This window comes from Papio anubis, chromosome 4 (genome assembly GCF_008728515.1).
Source record: "Papio anubis isolate 15944 chromosome 4, Panubis1.0, whole genome shotgun sequence".
In the NCBI taxonomy this organism is placed as follows: domain Eukaryota; kingdom Metazoa; phylum Chordata; class Mammalia; order Primates; family Cercopithecidae; genus Papio; species Papio anubis.
In genome coordinates, this window is record NC_044979.1 from 67813474 (window position 1) to 67830250 (window position 16777).

Genomic DNA, 16777 nt, shown 5'->3' on the forward strand with positions numbered 1-16777 from the left:
GGAGACTCCTCAAAGAATTAACAATAGAGCTACCATATGATGCAGCAATCCCAGTCTTGGGTATATACATCCAAAGGCAATACAATCAGTATCTTAAAGAGATAAGTGCACTCACATTTTATTGCATTATTCACAATAGCCAAGAAATTGCATCAACTTAAATGTCTGTCTGTGGATGAATGGATAAAGAAAATGTGGTATACATACACAGTGGAATATGATTCAGCCATAATAAAGAAGGAAATTCTGTCATTTGTGACAACACGGATAAATCTGGAAGACATTATATTAAGGGAAATAAGCCAGGCACAGAAGAACAAATACTACATGATGTCACTTGCATGTGGAATCTAAAAATGTTGATCTCATAAAAGTACAGAGTAGAATAGTAGTGACCGGAGGCTGGAGTGGTGGTGGTTGTGGGCAGTTGGTGAGATGCTGGTCAAAGGATACAGAGTTTTAGATAGGAGGACTAACTTCAAGAGATCTATCATATAGCATTTTTTTCTAATGTAAACTCCCACCAGCAATGTGAGATAATTCCAGATCCTGGTCATCATTTTGTACTTTGGTCTTTTTAATTTTAATCATTTGGAAGGGTCGGTAGAGATTTGTCATTGCTTTTTAAATTTGCATTTCTCTGTTGAAAAAATATATTGAGCATCCTTTCTTATGCTTCATATTTAGTGTTTCAATATCCTCTTTTGTGGAGTGCCTTTGAAGTTTTTCTCTTCTTTTTTAATGTTTTTCTTTATTATTGATTTGTAGGAGTTCTTTACATTTATATTCAAGATATAAGTTCTTTATATTCAAGACATAAATTTTTCATTGTATCTCTATATTGTCTGTATGTTTTCCCAGTGCAGTTTGCTTTTTCATTTGTGATCAAAAGAAAAACCACAGTATTACTAAAAAGATACTCTGTTAGTTACCAGTATTTAAATATTAGGAGGATTTATAGAAAAATCTAAATTTCTAATTTCTCTTAAAGTAGTAGGAGGATCCTGCAATATTTTGCTTGAGATCTCATATACCTTAGGCTGCATGGTAGCTACTCACATGAGATGCCTACTATGGCATCTCTATGCCTACTATGCCTACTATGGCATCTACTATGTTGCTTCCTACACCAACCTACTTCACAGGTTCATGATACCAGCCCAGTTCTGTTGGTGTCTAGTGTGAAAGCCTGCTCTAAGGTCTCCCTTTTTTAAATTTATGAGCTCTACCTACCAGAGTTTTTTGCCTGACAGGTTCAATAGTTTAAGGGACAATTAAGGTCCCTTTTGGATGATACATACTTAAGAATGCCAAATCTCTGACTACCAGGTAATAAAAACTTTAATGTAATTGAATGCATAGTTTCTACAATACTTCATTTTTCAAGTGGCAAGATATAAAGCATCATATCTGGGAGAAGTTGAGACTTTAAATAAAGAAAATGAGAATTTAATAATAGTGGAATTAGCTTTAATAGAGTTTAAATAGTAGAATCAGTGGAATTTGATTAGATGTTTCATAGGATGCAGATGTAAAAAGGCAAAAAATCATAACCCAAATTTCAGAATTTGTCATATATATGTGTATTCATATATGTACATACATGTATATATATATATGTATATGTACACACACATATATATGTGTTCATACACACATACATATCCCCGTATTGCTTTAGGTGTTAGAACCGTAGAAGTGGACATATTAGAGAAGTTCTCTTCTTTCATAGACTTGTAATTCAAAAATAATAAATCAATACATAAATATACAAGCAAAATATTAAAATATACAATAGTTTAAGCTGCTAAACAAATTTTTATAGTAATCAAGACAGTATGATATTTGTAAAAGAATAGACAAATAGATCAATTGAATTGAATAGAGCCCAGAAATAGCTCACACAAATGCAGTCTATTGATCTTGGACAAAAGAGGAAAGGCAGTTTAATGGGGAAAGTATAGTCTTTTCAACAAATGGTACTGGATCAACATGAAAAAAAAAATGAAAAGGAATCTAGACACAGGTTTTCACATTTATAACATTTAACTCAAAAGGGTAATAGACTTGGCCCTTTACTTTTAAGGGCAGAATCATAAGACCCTAGAAGAAAATATAGAGAAAAATATAGTTGTCCTTGGGTTTGGTAATGACTTTTTAAATAGAGCACTGAAAACATGATTCAGGAGAGAAAAAATTGGTAAGTTGAACTCAAATTAAAAATATCTGCTCTGCAAAAGACACAGTTGAAAGAATGAAAAGATCAACCATGGACTTGGAGAAAATAATTGCAAAACATATCTGGTAAAGGATTGCTATCTAAAATATAAGAACTCTTAAAAGTTAACAACAGTGCAACAAACAACTTCATTAAAAATGGGCAAATGACGTTAACAGATAACTCAGCAAAAAAGATATATGGATGAGAAGTAAGCATATTAAGAGATGTTCAACATCATAAGTCATTAGGAAATTGTGAATTAAAACAACAGTGCAATGCTATTACATATCCATTTAAATTGTCAAAATCCAAAACATTGACAACAATAAATGTTGATGAGCACACGGAGCAAAAGGAACTCTCATCCACTACTGGTGGGATTGAAATATGGCACAGCCACATTGGGAGACAATTTGTCAATATTTTACAAAACTAAGCCTAAGATTCAGCATAAGTAAGATACTGTATTTCTTAGTATTTAGCCAAATAAGTTGAAAACTTATGTCCACACAAAAACTAGCATATGAATGTTTATAGCAGCTTTATTCATAATTGCCATAACTTCAAAGTGACCAAAATATTAATCAGTAGGTAAATAGATAAACTGTGGTACATGCGTTTCTTAGGGATGCTGTAACAAAGTATCACAAATTGGGTGCCTTAAACAACAGAAATTAATTGTAACACAATTCTGGAGGCTAGAAGTCTGAAATCAAGGTATTGGCAGGGTTGGTTCTTCTGAAGGATAATTTGTTCCTTGTCTCTTTCCTAACATCTGATGGTTTGCTAGCAATCTTCTGGCATTCTTTGGTTCATGGCATTGGCTCATGGCATAATGACTACAATCTTCATGACTACAGTCTTCACATGATATTCTCCTGTGCCTCTGTTTCTGCATTCAAATCCTTCCCAACACTTTTTTTTTTTTTTTTTTTTGTATAAAGACAAGAGTCATATTGGATTGGGGTCCACCCCAATGACATCACTTCAACTTGATCATCTGTAAAAACTATATTTCCAAATAAGGTAACATTCACAGATGATTTGGACTTTGCCACTTTAGGTGGGGGATGCAGAATTCAACCCCTAACATAGTGGAATATTATTCGTTAACAAAAATTAAGGCGATATCAAGCCACTAAAAAGATGTGGAAGAAACTTCAATGTCTGTTGCTGAATGAAAGGGGGCAGTCTGACAGAGCTACCTATTGTATGATTCCACCTACACAACATTCTTGAGCAGGTAAAATTAAGGAAAGAGTGAAAAGATCAGTGATTGCTAAGGATTCAGAGGGAGACAAGGAAAGATGAACAGATGGAGCACTGGGAATATTAGTGCTGTGAAACTATTCTGTATGATGTTGTAATGGTTAATACGTGTTGTTATACATTTGTCAAAACCTGTAGACTCTACACTACAAAGAGTGAACCCTAATGTAAACCATGAAGTTTAGTTCATAATATTATATCAACATTGGGTCTTCAATTGTAACAATGTACTACATAAATGCAAGATGTTAATAATAGAAAAAACCTGTGTGCTGGGGCAGTAAGGGGATATATAGGATCTCTCTGTTCTTTCTGTTCAAATTTTCTGCAAACCTAAAACTACTCTAAAAAATAAAATCTATTAATTTATTTCACAACAACAATAAAAAGTTCCAGGTTCTAAGTAGCTCCATTAGCTTCAATGGTCAAAAGGAAGGGCCTCTCTGAAGAGACAACCTTTACATCTGACCTGAAGAACAAGATGTTTCCCTTGTGACGTGCAGATAGGAGGATTTCTAGTAAAAAGAAGAGCTGGAAAAGAGACTCTGCAGTGGAAAGCTGCATGTGCCTGAGGAACACTGTGAGGAACAGAGGGAGTTCCCAGGGCAAGGCAGAAGAAGGAGGCAGGCAGGGACCTGATCAAACAGGACTTTTAAAACAGAGCATAGTTTGGATTTTAGTGTGATATGAAATCATTAGATGGCTAAATAGGGATGTACTAGGATATAATATATTAAAATAAATATCACTATGGCCTTTGGATATAAAACATAAATTGTGTTTGGAGGCAACACTGGAGGAAGGAAGATTGGTTAGGAAGACATTACAATGGCCCAAGCAGGAGATAATACTGGTTTGGACTAAGGTGGAGTCAGGGGATATAGAGGTGTGGGTATACTTAAGATATGTTGATAAAGGTAATGGAAGAGAGGACTTCTCACTGTGTCAATCATCTATGACACAACTACAAATCTGGAAATACATGGAAATATCAACTTGGTTACAGGCTGAAGTCCATGCCCTTTGCCATTCACATCCTCTTCCGTGGAATGAGGACTCATCAGATAAAATATTGTTTTAAATAAATGGACTTTGTGAAATTGCACATCATAGTTGCTTTTCATAATGTTTGCTGTAATAGAATTTTACTTATATCTAAAACCAATTTAGTATGGACATATTTCCAATTTTCTTTCACTTTTCACTGAAAATTTTTAACTACTGGAGTTGGAAAGAAAGTATCTCTTTTAGTAGAGAGAAAAGTTAATACAACTGAACAACTTGATATCTTTAGCAACTATGTAAATAAATATACACATCTTTCTTTTATTTACATTTGGTGAGCCACATCTAAAATATATGCTAGCAAAATGGGGAGCTGTGAAATACAACGACAGCACACTGATAGATATCAGTTACAATCTGGCAAGGAAAAGAAGGGAGTTGCTTTCATTTTCTGTTTGTTTTTAGAATTATTCTTAAAACTAGATAAATACGACAAATGTGCCAATTTTTTGCCTCAATATTTTAAGATGAATGGCAAAAAATTAGAAAGAAAAGGACAACCTAATGTTTAAAATATGGCAAATGAACAAATTCTGTATTATCCATTTCTAAAGGAAAAATTCTTCAAAATTTAAAAATTTTTAAGAAATTCAGCAAAATTGCAGTAGTCTCTGAAACATTACTATAAAAAGTAGATCATTTTGTTTCCTCTGGGAAAAACTCAAATAGATGCAGGATAATAGTCTAATGAACAAGAATGTCAGGATGGCTAACAAATACTTTGAATAAGATATAAAACAGAATAGTGCGTTTGAATTTTATATTTTGATTACTCTTATCCATCCTTTCATTTTATAAAGTTATGGCTGATTCATAAAAATAAGCGATATTAGGAAATATGTTTGCTCAGTAAAGAAGACATAGCACCCTTGGGCTATTATTTACAGAAGTGACATCATTCATCTTTCTAATCCATTCTAAGTCGCTTATGCCTTGGCCCTCAATGCTGTTTGCTACCGACATTTATTTATCCAGAGTAAAACAGTAGCTATCAACTGAGCCACACTATCTTCTTTAAAAATTCCACTTTAGGCCGGGCGCAGTGGCTCAAGCCTGTAATCCCAGCACTTTGGGAGGCCGAGACGGGCGGATCACGAGGTCAGGAGATCGAGACCATCCTGGCTAACCCAGTGAAACCCCATCTCTACTAAAAAATACAAAAAAATAAAACTAGCCAGGCGAGGTGGTGGGCACCTGTAGTCCCAGCTACTCGGAAGGTTGAGGCAGGAGAATGGCGTGAACCCGGGAGGCAGAGCTTGCAGTGAGCCGAGATCCGGCCACTGCACTCCAGCCTGGGCGACAGAGTGAGACTCCGTCTCAAAAAAAAAAAAAAAAAAAAAAAATTCGACTTTATCCATTTTTTGGTCAAGATTTCACCAATTTTTGAAGTTTACTATTTGCAAATACATTATTTTCTTGCTATAAAATATATCTAATGTCTATACATGAGTAATATTACTTTTTCTCAGCTTCAGGAAACACCTTACAGCTGTAAGTTGAATAAACACTATGTTGTTAAACACGCCATTGATGTGATGTTAAATACATCAATAGAAAGGAGAAGATGGATCTGTTGCATCTACTGCCACTTCTCTATAAATTTATTTTTATTTCAAAATAAACCAACAATTTATTTAAAATAAACAATTCCTACAATATTTACATTGCACTATCCCAGTTTCAGTAATTTTTATTCTGAAGGTTTGCAAGGAACTGGCATTTTTACCTTATATATTCAGAAGCTTTGCAAACACTTTAAAAAACTATCTAAAACCTTTAAAATCTATCTAAAAGTAGATGTACTTCTATGTATTTTTTAAATAAAATATTAAGGATATTAAGTCGTAATGATGTAAGCAAAAAGTCAAGCTTTTATTGGGTAGCTACAGAAGTTGTAATTAGATTCTTTTTTGTTCCTTTTTGCTTAAGAATTTTATGAGTTGCCTGAATAGGAAAAATTAAATTAACAGTTTTTTTTTTTTCTTTTAACCTGTTTCTGCTTTTGAGAGGTCCTCAATCTCAACCGGGATGCGAATGGGGCATTGTGGGAGACAGGAGAGGAGAATACTGGGGAGAATACTCAGAGCATTGGCGGTAACCTTTCAATTCCAGCACTGAAGCAACAGACTGAGAGGAGGTGAACCTTTTCCTTCTCCCAGGCACAGACAAGGCGAGGTGAGGCAGAGATGGATTGCAGAACCCCATTCAGCAACCGTGGGGTGGAGGACAGTGCAGGGTGTCTCCAGGCTCTGGGAGGGCTATCTTCTCCTTTCAGAGCACATTTCTGCACAGGTCTTTTAATTCTCAGTGCAGCTCGCTCCCTGGTGGCTTAAATTACGGTAAACGAAATAACGTCCGTTAAAAACCACTTCTGAAGGGGGTGATTGTTGGGGGTTTTGAAAGCACAGAGGTCTTATAGAGACCAAAAATATGTGCCTCGTTAAAGATACAGAAAGGCTTGTAAGTGAATCTTCATAACTCTGGGTACGTGCATGTATATGCACATATACGCATGCATGTCTCTTTTCTATACCTTAATATAAGTTTTCTGCCCAAAACTTTCCTCGTCCGTGCGTTCCCTACCATGGCACATCTAATGGTCTGCCCTATTTGTGGCTGCACAGCTCATTCTGCAGCCGGCTGGGGAGCTGTTGCTTCTGCCAACGCCGTCGTCAGCCAGAGCGCTGAAGAAATGCTGAAGGCCAGCAGGCAACGAAAGAGTAAAGAAAACGCTCTCCTCCTGCCCATCTCCTCCACCACCGCCTCCCCAGTCCTCCCAGGTGACTCCCAAACACAGCAGAAAGTTGGCTCAGAGATAGGGCAGAGGAACCGGGGAAGGGGGGAGGGGGGGGGCTGGGCGGCTGAGGCCGGGAGGTGGTAGAGGCGGGTCCCGCAGCCCCGAGAGCCCCCCGCGGCCGCCACGGCAGCTGTCACCTCCTGGCCTCGCCCCACAGCACACCTGAGCCTCCTGGGCAACCCCGAGCCCACAGCTCCCAGCCGCAGCGCTAACTGCCCTCCTCAAGCACAGGTCGCCGCGTCCCCAACTCCCTGTCTTTACCCCGGCCCGCCCGTCGCCTCCTCCGCCCTCTCCCGACTGCAGCGGGGGCAGCGCTTTGGCGCTCCCAAGGACTCTCAGCCACTCTCCCAGCACGGGCAGCGGCGGCGGCGGCGGCCGCTGCTGGATCCCGGCACTGCAGCCCGCAGTCCAGGACACCCCCGGCCGGACGATGGGGACCCGCGCCTGAGCATCCCCCGGGCAGGCGCCAGGCGCGAAGGCAGGGGGCGGGAGGAAAGGGGCGGGGGAATTCCTGATTCCCTGGCGGACCCTGGAAGTTGTCCTTAAATAAATATATCGCTGGCCCGCGGTTGAGCAGCCACCTCGTCAGAGCAGCATGTGGACTGGCTCGCCGGGTCCCCTCCGTGCTCTGTGCTGTCGCCGCCACCGCCTGTGTCAGAGCTGCAGCTGTCGGCAGCAGGAGCCCCGCACGGGGCGCGGAGCAGGGACGCGCTGCCGCCGCCTCCCCCTGCGTCCTGCTGGCCACTTCTTCTCGGGAGGTGGCAGTCGCTGTTGCCGCTAAGAAACCCGCCCGCTTCCCACGGCTGGTCGCCTGGTGAGGAGTTGAGACTCTGCGCCTCCGCCCGGACCCACATGGCTTGTTACCTGGTCATCAGTTCGAGACATCTCAGCAATGGGCACTACCGGGGCATTAAAGGAGTCTTCAGGGGACCCCTCTGCAAGAACGGATCTCCCTCTCCGGTAATGTGCGCGCGCACACACGTACACACACAAACGTTCCAACTCAACACAAACGAAAAGATATTGAGAGATAGTATCCTGATTCAATGAGTAGGTGGTGGACATCTAAAACGTAAACCTTATCCATAGGTATGGAAGTACATCGTGTCCATTTATACAATTTATTGACAGACTGTGACACAGAGAGGGGTGTGTATTTACATGTGTATTTTCAATCCAGTCAGTAGGATCTATAGTGCTACGGATGTAAATATTTACTGAATGCAGTTAACTGCAGGGCTCTGAAGGTAGCTCCTCTGTGCTATGTCAACTTAGACATCTGCTGATTTGGGCAGTGTAGAAAGTTTGACTGGCACGTTATAATGTGCTTTGTGAAGTCATCAGTTGAGATTAGTTTAATAATGCTACTGTTACTTTATGAGAAAAACTCAAAGATTTTGCCTCAAATCACTGGCAAAAGGAAAGGTATAGGTAGTGAAAACTTGATTATATCTAATGCTCAACTATGCACATTCTTTAAGTGGAAGTAAAAGAATTCTTTATGGAAATCTGAGTTGGATAGTTTATTGTATAATATACAAATATATTAACATGCAATTAGAGTGATTGCTTTTTAACTTAGTAATCTATTCAATTTAGTTACTATTCAGTTTATTCATATTCTTTTTATAAAATAATTTCATCCAGATTATATGAGTTAAATCCATTATTAATTCATTTCTTGGTACATACTATAATGTTTTAAGACTCCAAATGTGTTTTAAGAAAATGTGTGTGAATGTGTATGTGTGTGTGTATGTATGTATATATATATAAATTTTGGACTACTAGTGACTAAGTATGCAAACTTAAAGACCAACTTTTGAGGTTTAATATAAAAAACAGTATTTAAGTCTGTATATCAAGAGGGAAAATTGAAATTACCTAATTTTAATTTTTGTATGGTTGATATTTTCCATCATGGCTTAACGCTTCATTAGCATGAATTATTCAAAACTGCAACATATTATAAAAACCTTTGATTATTAATAAATACTATATGTAATTTACATGAGAAATCTAAAATCAGAAAGTACAAGTGCCTAGAGATATCACTAGGATTCCTCATGACAAATTATTCCTTCACATGCTTTTATGTACTACAAAAAGTGGATTATTGCAACTATTCCCCCCAACAACTGTATACAGTACTGAGTCAGAACTGTTAGATGGAAAATACTGTTTATATGAGTACTTAACAATTAAACTCACAGGGTTAGCAGGCACTTGCGGAGTTCCAGTTGAATAAAGCCCACATTCAGTCCCTCTAAGTAGCAGGTCTGAATCTTTCCCATTTCTAAAGATTCTCAGAATTGGAGTTCCTGCAGTCTCAGCAAACCACTTTAATGTTTAACAACGCACAGTGCCAGGAGAATCTTTCTTACAGCAAACTTAAATCCTTTACATTCTTCTTTAGGTCCATTTTATCTAGAAAACCTACAGTGTTCCGCCTTTGTCACAGGTATTATTTTTCAACGCTTTGGTAATCTCTGTGCCTGTCTTTCTTGCCCTCCTTTTGGTTATGGAAAACTAAATTGGATAGTGCATTGTACTGTTTGTGCCTCAAGACTTCTCAGTATAAAGGGAGAATTGCTTCATAATCTTACACGGTTTAGTTCTTTTCAAGTTGGTTAGACTATGGTGTTCATCTTCCCAAATCTGTAGGGCTTGCAGAGGAATTTCTGTTACACAGTCAAAAAGTGTCCTTTCTCTCCCACTTGGTCAGTCATCTCCCAAGAGCCTGACTGATGCTATAGAGACTAGATGTGTGAATGTAGATGGGAGAAGACAGCCCACTGACCACACGGCTGTGCTGGTTGACCAGGGTTCATCAGGTACTCCCCACCCACAGGGCACTATTTTTATTCACTGCTGGGCTGGTTTTTACTAAAGTACAAATTAATTAACTTTGCTATCTAGGATCTACACTTTGACTCACTGGAAGGTTCTCTCCAATATTAATTTACACATTTGGATGTACTTAAATTACATATGCATCATCAAAAAATATCTAAATTAAATGATGTACGTACTTTCTCAACACTATTTGATTTACTTGGTCTTCTTTTACATTTTATTATGGAATTTGCATGGCTTTTTCAATATTTGAATAGTTTTTCATGTGAGCCGGGCACTGTGTGAAAATTTGTGTTTATTCATTCTCTGTCATTGGCAGGTTGTCGAGATGAGTCTTCCAACAAGTTGAGGTCCTCTTCCCATTATATAACACTTAACCTTTCTCCCTAGGTTGAAATGGGTCACTACCTTCTGGATTTTAGACCTTTACACATTTGAAAACTTTCCTAATCTAGACAAATGTATGTTTGCCTTCTTTATTAATTAGTTGCAAAGTATGAAACTGTAAACTGTGATTATAGATCTTTTTTTTTTATTCAGCAATACACATTCCCCAGTTATTTTCAGGTTGACATAACTTTATTGATTTTTTTCCTTCAGTATAAATCTTAAACTCAGAGATCCATAAAATATATCCATCTATTTTTTAAAAACATAGCAACTCTCACATTATTTTTTTTTTTCAAATTTAGTGCCAGGAATGACCTAAAATTGACCTCTACATCAATGACTTTAATTATTTCCACTCACTGGAACTCAGTTTATTTAGTATAGAGATATTCTTAGTTGACTTAACTAACTTTCACTAAGCTTTCCAATACTTTAACTTTGGTCCTTGCCCTTTTAATCCAAGTGTCTCTCCTATTAATTTTGTTCCACATTTTTCTGTTTTATTAGAACTGTTTACATGTAGAACATGGTCTTAATATTCAATTAAAAAATCATTGGTTAAGACTACTTTCTACCTCTGCTACAGAAAGGAGAAAGCTACAATCCCTTTTTGACATACTAAGGATTTCTTTTTTTGTAGTTCTGATATAAATGTACCTGGATATTACGGATAAAACATTTCACTTGCCTATAGACATAATTCTTCAATTATATAGGTAAAGTAGTTGTGTACATTTATGTTCAAATCGCATGTCTGTAAAATCTGAATATATGATATTAAGCTGAAAGTAAAAAAGAATATATTTATTTCAAAGGATTTCATTTAGAAAACATGTTGAATCATTACATGGAATTGTTATAATAAATTCTTAATGAGTTATTTGAGAAATAAAGCATTTTACCCCCAAACAGTTTTCACAGATCAGTAAACTGAAAATCCCAGAGTGAAATTCAGCTTCTATCTTCAAAGCGAAAACATGGTAATGTATTTTATCTATTGCATCTCTCCTCTTTTTAGAGACTGTGTGTGAAAAAATAGCATACTGCTCTTTAAACCTAATTAAAATGCGAATAATTGAGTGGAGATAGTTTATACTACTTTAAATCCAGGAATATATTAAAGAAAGTAAAAGAAAAGAAAAATGAGAGGATTTTATGGTGCTTAATGATAAAAGTCTCTATTTTTAGAAATTGTGCATTTTCTAAATTCTACCACAATTTATGATGCTTATCCCCTATTCTATCTAACCTCTAAAATAATATGACTGCATGATGACTTTAAAAATCATTATAAGATACACATACACATATTATAGATAGATAGATACACATTGCTATCTGTGCTCAAGTCAAATAAGTTATTTATATATTATACAGTCTTCTACCATCAAAGATATTAATGGTAAAACTTTGTTTTAATAATTGGGAGCACTTAGGGGACCCAGCAAGCCAGTCCACATGGTCTGCTCTGAAGAGGTGGCTGCTCAGTTTAATAATTAAATTTAATAACTTAATCAATAATTAAGCTATTCATGAAGAACACAGTCTATAAATGAATTCAGTGTTCATGAACTTCTAAGTTCTATCACCACATTTGAATTCAATAAAACAAATATCTTCTATGTAACAAGAAAAATATATTTGACTTGATTTTTAGTTATGTAATCTAAAATAGCATCTCAAGTTTATATTTGAATGTAGTGTGGTTAATAGTGAGACTATCATTTGGGATACCTATTGATTACATGTTAATAATAATGGTAGATATGTATTTTATCTGTGGTACATATTTAGCTTATTATTACTCTTTTGAGGTTTAGATAAGTTTACATTTCTTAAGAAGTGCTTATTCCTGGGAGCACCATAGAGACTAGAAGGATGTGGAATATAAATAAACAAGCATTTTAAATGGACCAAAAATCTACATAATTCCCTTGATAAGTTACAAATGTATATATCTATAAATGAAAGAAGTTCTAGAAGAGATGAACTACCTTGAAGGTGCGTCCATCCAGAGAACTTCTTAAATAAGGAAATGAATGCAGTTAAGCCCTTGTCCTTTTTTTTAAATGCCTATAATATCTGATTGTGTATATTTTCATTATGCTTAATAAATACACATTAAAGACATTCAAAATTGTTCTCAAAGTGATGTACTTTTCAAGTGCCAAATATAATTATGAAGACATGCCCTCCTGTAGAGAAGTCACCTGCATCCTCTTCTTGAGTTCATGAATACGTAATACTGCCTTTGATGTTGAAACTTTCAGATGTTTTCAATAAAGACGACTTCGTTACAATTCTTATAATACATGTTCTCTTTATATGTCAAGTATCATATAAAGCAACCTCCTTTCTTCTCATTGCCTTTACAATCATTTCTTCTTTCCCCTAACTGATTTCAAAAACTTTGTAGTTAGCACTTATGCTAGTTGGTACTTTCCAGAACCTAAATAAATTTGTGTTTATTTGACTTCAGAAAGTTTCCATAGTAAGAAGACTCAAATAGTTATTTGAGTGCTATAATTTGTGGCTTATATTAGATTATACTACATTTATTTCATAATTAAAATTTGAGGGCTTATATACCTTGATTAGTTTCTTTTAGATATATGATTAAAATAAACTCTATTTTAGTTTCTGCTCCATAATTTGGAACTAAAATAAAAATGAAACATGTTGGTATCATGGGTAGGCTAAATGTGCATGGCATTTAACATAGAACTTAACTATTTGTGGCTTAAAAGAAAACATTATGTTAGTTGTAACTGTGAAATTTTTCTGTATAACACATATGCACTAAAATACATATTTTTATGTGTTAGTAATAACAGAGCTTGAAATGCCAGTGGGTTTTAGGCTGTGTTGGAAGCAAAGAGCAAGAAGAATGATATATATTTCAAATAACTATCAAATGCCTTTCAGCGTGAAGTTGATTTTTTCAAAATACACATTTTCATAATTCTTTGGTATATATGAACATATTTTGTAGAAATAATCTGAATGAAAATTGAAATAAAAATGCTGCTTTGCTTGAAAATGCCTTTGGAATGTAACAAATGTAGTTTTTCATAAAAATTCAAGTAACTCTTATAAAATGACAGCTGAAAAAGCCTTTTGTAGATTGATTTTACAAATCAGGTTTACTTAGAGAATAAGATCTGAAGAGAGAAATTAAATATTTGATATGTTTTCAAGAAAAAGTATAGTTATAGTGATAATAGCGATATACCAATTCCCAAGTTATGTAGTCTCTTGATTTGGAAGTACTTTCTAAACTTGGAAGGAAATTCTGGAAAAATAAATTGCTTCCTACATTAGACAGCATTTTCAGTTGTAGCTAAGACACTCTAAACTTACTGAAGACAAAAAATACAAAATAATATATGGTGTTTAAATTGGAGAAGAATTTCTGTTCTTGTGATAGTTTGCTGAGAATGATGGTTTCCAGCTGCATCCATGTCCCTACAAACCACACAAACTCACCCTTTTTCATGGCTGCATAGTATTCCATGGTGTATATGTGCCACATTTTCTTAATCCAGTCTGTCACTGATAAAAGTATTAAAAAAAAAAAAAATTGGAGAAGTACCTGTAATCCCAGCACTTTGGGAGGCAGAGGTGTGAGGATCCCTTGAAGCCAGAGTTTGAAGCCAGCTATTCTAGACCAGCCCGGGCAACAAGCAAGACCCCATTTCTAACAACAACAACAACAAAAATTAGCTGGGCGTGGCAGCTCATGCCTATGGTCGTAGCCACTTGGAAGGCTGAAGAAGGAGGATCGCTTGAGCCTAGGAGCTGAAGGCTGCAGTGAACCATAATGAGGTCACTTCACTCCAGCCCCTAGGCAACAAAGGGCAACCCTTGTCTCAAAAATAAATAAATAATACAGAAAAGGGGGTTTTGATTTGCTTTTTAAAATATTCGCTAAAGATATTAATTTTCCTGAGATAGCACTCAGATAACATGTATTTGACTAATCTCTTATTTCTTTCAAATTTGATATCTAAATTCTAAACTAATACTTCTGAAGAACTGATAATATATTTTTCTTTTCACAGAAAAGGATAACTATACTGTTGAGTCATTTTCTTTTCTTTTTGGCTGGGAGGAAGAGACAAATCTGTGACTTAGCAAAGGGATAGGGATTGATGTTGGCCTTAAAAGCAACATGATATACCCATCTCTGCTCATCTCCTGTTCCTAGTCCAGCTCTTATTTTATTTACAATGGCTCTCATTATGTTTACATTTATATTTTGCTGTTTTAATGTATAAAGCTTCTTTCAGATGACTTAGATCTGTTGTGAAAACAAGTTGGGTTGTAAATCAATAATAAAATATTGAATATCCAAAGTAAGGATGTTACTCAGGATTTTGCACTGGACAGCAATGAGAATGATTCATAGAGATTATTCAGTTTGTTCATTTCTAGCAAGTATAATTAGGACTGCCAGTTTTCTTTTTTTCTTTGACAATTGGCAATTTCCTTTTGGCAAATTTTATTTCACTTTTGTGTGGGTGTAAGAGGCAGAATATAGCTTATTTTGAAACGGATATTGCCAGTTTTTTCTTTTCTTAAAAAATCTTCTTCCTCTCTATTCTTCTGCCATCAATCCTTATTCATTTCATTCACATAATTATCAAGTTTTTCAATATATTTTTTTGGTTCACACATAAATGTTGGCATATACTTCTAACTCCAGAGATACTAGCCCTCGCAAATGGTAAGAACTACACTATTCTGAACGCTCTTTCACCCAACCTTACAAGTTTCTCCCCTGTTCACCATGCACACATAACTTTCATCTCTAGTTCAGAATTTACAGCTTTCCCCATATCTCCATTCAGAACCCACCTACCAGTGTTCTTCCCCTGCCCTTCTTCCCACAGCTATTACTCAGCACTTCACTTGTCCTGTGTACTCCTCAGAACCAGACAAATACAGTCAGCTTCTCCTCTTTCCACTCACATATGTCCCTTCCAGTTCTTTATTTTGCTGTGAATAATTATACTCTCTAACGTCTTCCTTGGCAAGCAAAGGCTATATGCATTTTCTTTTTGTGAATGAAATAAATGCCATATTCTAAACAAAAATGGCCATGGGGCCTCTTTTTTAAATGACAGAGAGGATAGAGGCATGCCTTAAATTAGACTTGTCCTATTCATTTGCTTCATCTGATATGAAACGAAGAGGCATGGAGGTGGCCATATTAGTTGCATTCACATTATTTAAAAACTTGAATAATATTTTAAGTGTAGGTGCATGATTCAGCCTGCACCTACATTTTCAGCTCTCACTGTTTATTATTCCACATGATTCTACTATTGTCTGCTTATACTGAAGAGTTCTTGACTATGACATGTTTGCAGACCTTTCTGCCATTGCACAGGCTGTTCCCTCTGCCCCCCAATTTTTTTTTATCCTTCATTTGTGGGGCCATATCTTGCATATTCTTATAGTCTTAACTAAGGAGTTTAGTCCTGAGTTTCCTTTCACAGGTCAAGTGCATCTCTTATAGCCTGCCATTACCTCCATCAATTTCCATCACCTTCATTGAAATCCTTGGGGTAAGTCTGCTGTCATCCTTATGTCTGCAAAGCTTCTACTTTATTTTACTCAATAAATATCTGTTTGAATGAACGGATGTGTGAATAAAAATGAATGATGAACAATGTATTATTAGATCCTTCATCATTCAGGACATTGCCACTGATATATTTGACAACAGTGTAGCTGGTATGAGGAATATTGGAAATTTCCATTTAGTCATTGACTTTAATGTTTATCTTATGATTTAAAAGCCACTTAAACTTAATGAATTGCTGTGACTACCTCTTATGCAATGTCATCGCAAGAAGCCTCCAGAAAATTGGGGCTAGCTCTACAGTTTAGCTACATATTTATTTGGAAATTAGTGAAATTTAAGGAAATCTTAAGTATATATTTAGGGATTAAGAACATTAACTTACAAATATTGGGCCGGGTGCAGTGGCTCACGCCTTTAATCCTAGCACTTTGGTAGGCCCAGGTGGGTGAATTGCCTGAGCTCAGGAGTTTGAGATCAACCTGGGCAAGATGGTGAAACCCATCTCTACTAAAAATACAAAAAGTTAGCTGGGCATAGTGGCATGAGCCTGTAATTCCAGCAACTCAGGAGGCTGAGGCCGGAGAATCGC

General features: G+C 36.4%; 1 protein-coding gene across 1 annotated transcript in view; it reads left to right on the forward strand.

Annotated features, from left to right (window-relative positions):
• Positions 1-7532: 7532 nt before the first annotated feature.
• The window catches only part of ZNF804B (zinc finger protein 804B), a 568262-nt gene continuing 559017 nt past the window's right edge, over positions 7533-16777 (forward strand). The window contains exon 1 of the mRNA XM_003896356.5: positions 7533-8312. Within this exon, the coding sequence (XP_003896405.3) occupies positions 8205-8312 (108 nt within the window). The 5' untranslated portion in view covers positions 7533-8204. The remainder of the gene's footprint in view (positions 8313-16777) is intronic.